Source organism: Mesocricetus auratus, unplaced genomic scaffold, assembly GCF_017639785.1.
Source record: "Mesocricetus auratus isolate SY011 unplaced genomic scaffold, BCM_Maur_2.0 Super-Scaffold_100028, whole genome shotgun sequence".
Classification (NCBI taxonomy): Eukaryota; Metazoa; Chordata; class Mammalia; order Rodentia; family Cricetidae; genus Mesocricetus; species Mesocricetus auratus.
The window spans coordinates 2,727,683-2,737,437 of NW_024429209.1; the positions used below are offsets into that span (position 1 = coordinate 2,727,683).

Here is a 9,755-nt window from a genome sequence, read left to right on the forward strand (position 1 = left end):
TCTCGGTCCAAGGTGAGAAGACTACATGTTTAAGACCGTAAGGCCTGTCTGGGCTACAGAGTCAGCTAGCCTTAACCCTGTCTCAAAATACAAATGTGAAGAGAAGGTCAAGAATTCAGCTTAGCTGTAGAACATTTCCCCAGCATGCGTGAGGCCTTGGTTCAATTCCCCAGAATCACAAGATAAATACATAAATTAATTAAATTATTTAGGTCAGTGGGTCTCAGGAAGGAATGCAAGCTAAGACAAGAGGATCCAACTATTATATATGAACGAAACACCCTCAGTGGAAGGTTAGCGTGGGAAGCTATCTTTTTTGGGTTGCAGTGGAGTCAGCGGGGCAGCCTACGGTTCTTACCTGAGAGGGGGAGTGTGGACTGAAGACAGGCTAGCTAAAGGAGATACAGGAAAAGAGGGAGACACAGAACAGATGTCAGGAGGGCAGACTCAGATAATTCTTCACCATTCTTAAATGCCTTAACCAAAGAGGGGGACTTTTCTTTCTCATTTCTCCAAGGATTCAGTAACCACACCTTAGATTCAACTTCTCGTTACCTGGGTTGAGGGTCAGGAGTAACCACACTTCAGACCAGGTCTGTTATTATTTAGATAAAACACCCAAGGCCAAGATAGAGCCATGCCTTTGATCTTTAGGTCTTATGGCTTACTAAGGACAGTTTTTTAACTCTCTGCCCTTGAACCAAGATGGAGTGGAGCCGTCTTTATGGGTACCAACATGTTAGGAGAAGGAGTGAAGTTATTAATGGAAATGTAAAAGGAACTACACACGAATTATATACCAAGTGGATAGTTGGTTCTCCATAAGGGTATGGATGAATAATCCTGATGTCACATAGTGAATGGATGGCTACGGTGAAAGCTGGGTGTCTTGCAGTTGAAGTAGAAATTTACAGATAAGTGGAGGAAGCTACATATGGGGATGGATTAGTGTTAAAGACATCATTATGAACTCAGGTTTAACTCAAATATACTTAGGCTTATATAGAGAGATGGCTCAGCAGTTAAGAGCACGCACTGCTCTTACAGAGGACCAGAGTTTGATTGCCAGCACCACTGGGTGACTCACAGCAACCTGTAACTCCAGCTCCCCCTTCTGGCTCCCATGGGCACCTGCACACGTGGGGCACTCAGATACATAAATGAAAGTATAATGAATCTTTAGAAGTTGAAGAGATGGCTCAGCGGTTAAGAGCACATACTGCCCTTGCAGAGGATCTGAATTTGACTTCAAGAACCCATATAAAGCAGCTCACAACCACCTATAACTGCAGCTTCAGGGGATCTGACGCCAGCTTAGACTGCTTAGGGACACCCTGTCCAGTGAACAAACAGCAACAAAACAATAGAAAAACTCCCTAAAGAGCAACAAACCTCAGGGAAGCTGGTCAGCTTCAGTCTGTAATGATACATCAGAATTGATTCACCCACTGTGACAAAGCTCATGCCTGCAGTTCTTATGTAAGACGTCAATAATGGGTTTTGTGGGAGCTCTACCATCTTCTGTTTTCTGTAAATCTAAAAATATTCCAAAAATTAGACCAATGCAAAACCTAATGCAATCATAGAGGAGTGAGTGTGGTCTGAGTTGACTACCTGAGGGACTGCTAATCAGTGCTGGGCTGGACAAGGGTAGAACAGCATGGGCCTGGCAGAGGTGAGGCCCACTTGGGGAGCAGCGGTATATGGTCACTTGGAGCCTGGAAACCTGCTCTGTCACGGGATCCTTTTTGCTGTGACTCATTTACAGTGCTTCCCCCCATGTCACAACGGTTGTGAATGCTCCTTTCCCACTGACCCGTGTGTGTCAGGTCAGTGAGGGCCTATCATAGTGCCTAGGTCTCCAGCATCCTCCATCAACACGGACTTAAGGTTTTTTGACCTCCTGGAAAGGTCTTCCTTTTGTTTAGTAAAACTGTAACTTTCTCTCTAACCACCGCCATCCCCAGCGGAACAGAAGAACTCTGCTCCCTTGCGGTGAGATGGCCCTGAGAGAGTTAAAGAACCCCATTCGGCCCTCATTGAGCATTTCTGCAGCCAGGCACTGCCAAGGAGAATTTTCCTCTGCAGTTACTCCTTAAGTCGAAGTTTCATTGTGTACAACCCACCACAGGGCACAAAGATGGTAACAGGATACTCCGACCAGCATTGCGGGCAGATGGAAGATGGGTAGACGGTGGCTTGGTGGGAAGTAGTGAAAGGAACAGGAGCAATAGGGTCCCTGCCATAGAGGGCCCCCACCCCCACTTCCCATCCTCCCGCCCCTAGCCACGCTAGAATGACCAGGGAGCAGCAGAGGTTGGGGACTGGGGTCGAAGCCCAGATACTGAGTTGAGAGCTAACTTCTAACTTCTCATGGGGAATCTTATTTTCACGTTCCTCTAACGTCTGTGTGGCACTGAGCAAGTCCTTTTACTTCTCTGAGTCTGTGGTCTCATCATAAAGTGTAAAAATTCCCCAAGGTCAGGTTCTGCCTCTAACATGTGATTCCACATACACGCGTGTTCATCCAGAAGATTCTTGCATGTCTGCCTTGACCTAAGAACAGCAAGAGGGGCCAGTGCTGGTGAGTAGACCAACCGAGCTCCTGCCCCATGCACCACCCAGTGGGGGACAAATGATGAACAGAGGAGCTACTAATATGGAAACAATTGAACACTGCGGTTGGGAATGGACTGGAAAGCGGGGAGAAAGGGGAGGCTTATTACATGGGGGGGGGTGTCAAGGAAAGGCCAGCTGCTCTGAGGAGGTGATGTTTAAACTGAGAAGGTTTAACTGAAGGGTAGAAAGTTCAAAGGCAGGACGCAGGCAGGAACTAGGAAGTAGGACAGCATACACCAAGTAAGGGTGTGGAGCGTGGAGTCAGGTCAGGCTGGTGCCCTAGGCAAGGGGGAACTAGCCCAGGCCTTAGCAGCAGAAATGAGCTTCACTTTAGGAACCTTGGGTGCTGTTTAAGGGGTCTAACTGGTGTGGACAGGCTGTGACTGGAGTACAAGCAGGGCAGAGCTATCCCTGCAGAGGTTCCTGGGTTCACATCCTGCCCCTGCCACTTTGTGTCTTATTATCCTCTTGTTGTGTTAGCAAAAAGTGTGAACTCTGAAGACAAACAAGAGTTGACTTATGTTTGTTGTTTTCATGCTGTGTGACCGCAGACAGTTCTGTAACCTCAGTGTCTTCACCTGTAAAATGAGGACGAGCATAGAAGACACAGGAATGAATATTTGTGACATTTAAACAAAGGCCCAGACTTGGAAACCACCATGGGACCTGGACTTTAGAGTCTGCTCAGTAGACTTAAGCTGGCGCCACCACAGTCACATGACTGTGAACAAGCAAATTCCTTTTTCTGAGCCTTGTTTTCCACATCTGAGGGTGGGGGAAGATCCCTGTGCCCTCAGGCAGTTAACAAGATTATATTTGTGCATATTTCCTCCAGCCTGTAGGACCCCTTGAAGGTCAGCCACTGTGTTCCTTGTACAAGACCTGGCAACAGTGAGGGGGGCGTTGGTACCAAACCCACTTTACTGAGAATGGCAAGAAGGAGCTGTCTCCAGGGCTTCCTTGCATACATTAATTTGTCTAGATCATCAACAGCTTTTGAAAAGTAGCACATGTCCATTCCAGTTGTACCAAGGAGAGACACTTGCCACAAGTCACTACAGAATTGCTTGTGGGTGATCATGCTTTTTTTTTTTTTTTTTTTTTTTTTTTTTGGTTTTTCGAGACAGGGTTTCTCTGTGACTTTGGAGACTATCCTGGAACTAGCTTTGTAGACCATGCTGGTCTCCGAACTCACATAGATCCACCTGCCTCTGCCTCCCGAGTGCTGAGATTAAAGGCGTGCGCCACCACCGCCCGGCTGGGTGATCATTCTTTAAATCCTAGACTCAAAATGGTGGTGTTGGGTTGGTTTTCCAAAATCCACTTGAGAACTCTTTTCAAACTCAGGGTCTTTCAAAGACACATAGGCCTGATATTCTGACCATTTCTTCAGAGAGCAAACAGCCCAGGAAGATACCACTTACCCCTCTCCTTGTCTGATGTATACACATTACTCTACCGCTGAGCCATACGTGTATAACTCTCTTCTTAAAAGCCCCCCCCTTTCTTTTCTTTTGAGACAGAGTTCTACTTAAATTGCCCAGGCTGGCCTTGAATTCATAATGTAAATCAGGCTGGCCTCAAGCTCACAGAGATTCTTTTGCCTCTGTCTTTCGATTCCTAGTATTAAAGATGTACACCACCACACCTGGCCCCCAGGTTGATCTGAACTCACTCTGTAGCCCAAACTAGCCTTTAACTTGTTGTCCTCCTGTCTCGGCTTCCTGAGTAACTGGGATTACTGACCTAGCCCTACCTTCTGAAGTTAGGAGTGTTTTCAATTGTGCACGGGTCCCACATCATAGGTCTCTTGGTTTGGATCCCCCCCCCCCACCTATCTGTCTTTTTTATAGGGTCTCACATGACCCAGGCTGGTTTTGAACTCATCATGTAGTTGAGGATGACCTTGAACTCCTGATGTTGCCTCTACTTTCCAAGTGCTGGGACTGAAAGAGTACAAACCATGCCTACTGTATATAGTACTGGGGATAGAACTCAGGGCTTTGTGCATACTAGGCAGGGACTCAACCTACTCAACTATATCAAGACACCTACCTCCCCCTTTTCTTCTTCAGCACTGGGCACTGGAGACTGGGAGTTACTAATATCGCCTCCCCACATTTCAGAGTCTTTTGTTTGGTTTTTCCAGTCTCACTGTGTAGCCCTGACTGTCCTGGAACTCGCTCTGTAGACCAGGCTGGCATCTAACTCAAGAGATCCGCCTGCCTCTGCCTCCTGAGTGCTGGACTAAAGGCATGCGCCACCACCGCCCATGCCCAGCACATTGGCTGAATCTTGACTGCTAAGAAGCTAGTCTAGCACCAAGTGTTCTCTTCACAACTCAGCCTCAGGATGTCTTCTTAAAGGGGGCCTAGTGGCAGCATGGTGGCATACTCTTTTAATCTCAGCACTTGGGAGGGAGAGACAGGTGGGTTTCTGTGAGTTTGAGGCCAACCTGGTCTACATAGTGAGTTCTAGAACAGCCAGTGCTATGTAAAAAGACCCTGTCTAAAAAATAATAAACAAAGCTGGGCATTGGTGACATACACCTTTAATCCCAGCACTTGGGAGGCAGAGGCAGGTGGATCTCTGTGAGTTCAAGACCAGCCTTGTCTACAAGAGTAGTTCCAGGACAGGCTCCAAAGTCACAGAGAAACCCTGTCTCAACAAAACAAAACAAAACAAAACAAAACAAAACAAAACAAAACAAAACAAAACAAAACCAAAACCAAAAACACAGTGAGAGGGCCCTGAGAGCCGAACCTGCTGTGTGGTGGTGGGAGAGAGGACCTGGAAGCCCCTGTTGTTCCCATACTGGGTACTATGTTGCTGGGTAGCAAATGGAGCCCCAGGCTGCCCCTCCTCACCACACACAAAGTCCCAGAAAGACGACCCCCCACCCCACCCCATGTTTTCCATCTAGAAAATCTGTTGGTGGATCTGGCTGCTCTGTGAGGTTTAACTTTGTGTAACTTCTCTCTAGGGCATTCACCAGGCTTTCGTTCCAGAAAGTATGCGTGACCTTCGACCCCTCATCCTGTTGAGCTTGGGAACGGAGTTGATACGAATAAGAAAAGAAAAGTTTTATGACCTGGTTGATAAGGAGACGAAAGAAAAGTTGCTAAAGATAGAAGTGGATTACCCCAGGTCAGTGCTGGGAATGTACTTGAGTCCTTTGGATCTCCCCAACAAGACTCCCATTTGCAAAAGAAAGTGTGTGCATGTACATTAGGACTGTGCTGATAAAGGTGAACTGGGCTGTTATTCTACTCAGAACAGTTGCAGCCTCTGATGCTACTGTTAGCCTGTGTTTCAAAGAGCTAGCTCTAAAACCATCTCTCCCCTCTGAGTCAGCCATCCACTTGTGAATTTCTCTTTATGAAGTCAAAATATGGGGAATACTACGTACATTAAGATGTGCATAGCATTCACACCCACAATAAACAGTGGCAGTCACCCACATGTGTCACACCGAGGAGACAACTTAGCAAGCGGTGCCGCATTCGTTGGAGCTAGAGAGAGGACTGGGCCTTCTTGGTAGAGTTCACTCAGCAAATCAAAAGAAATTGGGGCTGGCGAGATGGCTCAGCAGATGAGAGCACTGGTTGCTCTCACAGAGGACCCAGGTTTGTTTCTCATAACCATCCGTAACTCTAGTTCCAAGGGACCTGATGCCTGCTTCTGACCTTTGAAGGCATGCACATGGTGCAGACATAGTCAAGACACTTCACTGGTATAAATCATAATGAGTCTCTTGTCCCGACAGATCCTGCTACCCTTCCCAGCCCCAAATAAGCAAACAGACACTCTATTAATTATTAAACGGTTGGCTAATGGCTAGGGCTTCTTACTGACTAGCTCTCTCATAATTATTAACCCATAGCTACTAATCTATGTGTTTCTACATGGTCTTATCTTACCGGAGAACACATGGCATGTACTGTCTTCCTGGCGTCTCTTCAAAGCATCTCTCTGCCTCTCTCCCCCTATCTTCCTGCCTCTATTGGCCAAGCAGTGTTTTATTCATCAACCAATAAGAGAAACATATACACAAGAACATCTCCCATCAATAAATAAATCTTTTAAAAAATGTTTTAAAACGAGAAATTGACTAGATAGGTATTTCTGCTAGTGTAGGATACAGAGTTAAGTCTCAGAGAAACCCAGGACAAAAGGCTAGTTGAGGTGCTTATTAACATATTAATGAGGTGGTGGCGAGCGCCTTTAATCCCAGCACTTGGGAGGCAGAGGCAGGTGGATATCTGTGAGTTTGAGGTCACACTGATCTACAAAGTGAGTTCCAGGACAGCCAGGACTGTTACACAAAGAAACCCTGTCTAGAAAAAAAAATGAAAACAAAACAAAAACACATGTCAAAGAGGACACTGGCTAGCTCTCCCAGCATGGCTCAGTACCTTTGACTCCTCCCAGAACGTCTCACACCATCCCTACCCTAAAACCTCTCCCTTCCAGGGGCTTGACTTCCTCCATCTTGACCTCTTGAGTCCACAGCTCCTTTCTTAGCCCCTCCCCTTCTCTTCCCCCTTGCCCTCCCACCCCTCTCCCTCATGGTCTGGTTTATTCTGCTGTCCATATTCTTTTTTTTTTTTTCAAGACAGGGTATCTCTGTGGCTTTGGAGACTGTCCTGGAACTAGCTCTTGTAGACTAGGCTGGTCTCGAACTCACAGAGATCTGCCTGCCTCTGCCTCCTGAGTGCTGGGATTAAAGGCGTGTGCCACCAATGCCTGACTATTTCTCTTAAGTATATCATTGATGACAAATTGCTGAGTCACATGGTAACTGTATAGTTAACCTTCTGTGAAGTTGTCAAACTGTTTCTAAGGTGACTGCACCAGCTTACATCCCTCAGCCCTGTGGGGACCCTCTCTCTGGATTCTGAACATCTTCATGCTTCTGATGGTAGACATCTTAATGGATGTGAGTGGTCTAGCTGGGTGGTACCCTCACCCCACTGTAGTGATGGTAGACATCTTAATGGATGTGACTGGTCTAGCTGGGTGGTACCCTCACCCCACTGTAGTGATGGTAGACATCTTAATGGATGTGAGTGGTCTAGCTGGGTGGTACCCTCACCCCACTGTAGTGATGGTAGACATCTTAATGGATGTGACTGGTCTAGCTGGGTGGTACCCTCACCCCACTGTAGTGATGGTAGACATCTTAATGGATGTGACTGGTCTAGCTGGGTGGTACCCTCACCCCACTGTAGTGATGGTAGACATCTTAATGGATGTGAGTGGTCTAGCTGGGTGGTACCCTCACCCCACTGTAGTGATGGTAGACATCTTAATGGATGTGACTGGTCTAGCTGGGTGGTACCCTCACCCCACTGTAGTGATGGTAGACATCTTAATGGATGTGAGTGGTCTAGCTGGGTGGTACCCTCATCCCTTTGCAGTTTTATTGACATTTCCCAAAAGCTACTTTTTTTTCCTGATAGGATCTTACTGTGTAGCCCAGGCTGCCCTAAACTTACAATGTAGATCAGGCTGGCCTCCCATCTCTTGAGTGCTGAGATTATAAACATGTGCCATGACCAGCTTTCCAGTATTTTACTTATTTTCATTCATTTTATTATTGTGTATGAATCTGTTTGTGTTCATGATGTGTGTGTGGGGGTATATGTGGCATGGAGCTCATGTAGAGGTCAGAGGATAACTTTGTGAGTTACTCTGCTCTTCCCATGTTTACATGGGTTCTGAGAATTGAATGCTGGTTGCCAAGCTTGCATGGCAAGCACTTAACCACTGAGCCATCTTGCTGTTTTGTTTGACCTTTTTGAAACAGAGTTTTATTATGTAGCCCAAGCTACTTTCAAATTCACTGTGTAGCCCAGTCTAGCTTCAAATTCAGTGATCTTCTGGCATCTTAGTAGTACTGACATTACAGGCATACACCACTCTCCAGTTTATCCACAAAAATTAACTTCAATCCACTTCATTGGATTCACTGTATCAGAAGTATTCCTTCAGTACATCAGCTTGAAAGTTAATAATTCACATTTCTTTGTGTGGTGCGTCTAATTCACTCTGGCCACATTTCAGGCGGCCGGTAGTCCACCAGCGACTCCTGGCATGACAGGAGGGCAGCACCGGCTTAAAGGGTTGGGTTGGTAGAAAGGCAAAGGAGGTGGAGAGATGTGGGAGAACAGGGCCGGGAACGGACAGTTTAGGTTTTGAAAGAAGCAGTGGAATCGTCCATTTGGATGGAGGGCAGAGGCCAAGAGGGGCAGAGGCCAGCAGGGCAGAGGCCAGGAGGGGCAGAGGCCAGGAGGGGCTCTGGAGTGCAGCTTCTGTGTTTGCCCTTCAGTGACGAAGAACTGAGTGAGAGATTCCTGAGGGAAAACAACTGGAATATCTTCCGGAAGGATCTGCTGCGGCTCCTGGTGAAGCCCCTCAATGAGCAACAGCCATTCATACCGATCCAGACCAAGAAGAAAGAGATCTACGACCCTAGATCTTTGACCCTGGATTTGTGTTCCCTCGACAAGAAGGTGAAACAGCACTACCCTGTTTTTATGGTCCCCCAGAAATACCTACCTCCCTTGAAGATTGTCCAAGCCGTGTCAGCACCCCGGCACAAAATTCAAGAACTCCTACCTCAGTATAAAAATGCAGGGGTCCTTCTTTAGAACCAATAAAGTATGTTGGAATTGTCTTCATTTTCTGGATGACCATATGGGAGCTGCAGGCTTAGGATGGGGAAGGCTAGAGTAGAGGACTCAGCCAGTAACTTGAGAGGCATGGTCTCCCTTGACACTTATGGGACACAATGAGGACACGGGTGCCCAGGAGGCTGAGGTGTGTCTCTTACGAGGGAACCAATGTGACCTTTCCTCATCTAGAGGGAGCTCCTTCACCTCAATCAATGGACGCTGCACTGGGAGCCAACACAGGCCAGCTGTTGCCGGTTAATACACTATGGAAAAAAAAATCAAGAAACTCAGTATTTCAGATTATTCCTACTATTTTTTAAACAAAAACAACTAATTTAAATACTTTAAATAAAACATATGGAATGTGTTGGGCAGCAAGCTGTGGGCTAGGTCTCTCTGGCTAAGATGGCATCCTGTGTATAATAGAGGCCCATCAGCGACAAGAAGGTAGTGGGACAG

General features: G+C 46.8%; 1 protein-coding gene across 8 annotated transcripts in view; it reads left to right on the forward strand.

Moving 5' to 3' along the window:
- The window catches only part of Cnbd2 (cyclic nucleotide binding domain containing 2), a 56,673-nt gene extending 47,376 nt beyond the window's left edge, over window positions 1-9,297 (forward strand). For all 8 annotated transcript variants that reach the window (XM_040732824.1, XM_040732825.1, XM_040732827.1 and 5 more), the window contains 2 exons: window positions 5,603-5,766; window positions 8,951-9,297. In XM_040732824.1, the coding sequence (XP_040588758.1) occupies window positions 5,603-5,766; window positions 8,951-9,272 (486 nt within the window). In that variant the 3' untranslated portion in view covers window positions 9,273-9,297. The remainder of the gene's footprint in view (window positions 1-5,602; window positions 5,767-8,950) is intronic.
- The last annotated feature ends 458 nt before the right edge of the window (window positions 9,298-9,755 follow it).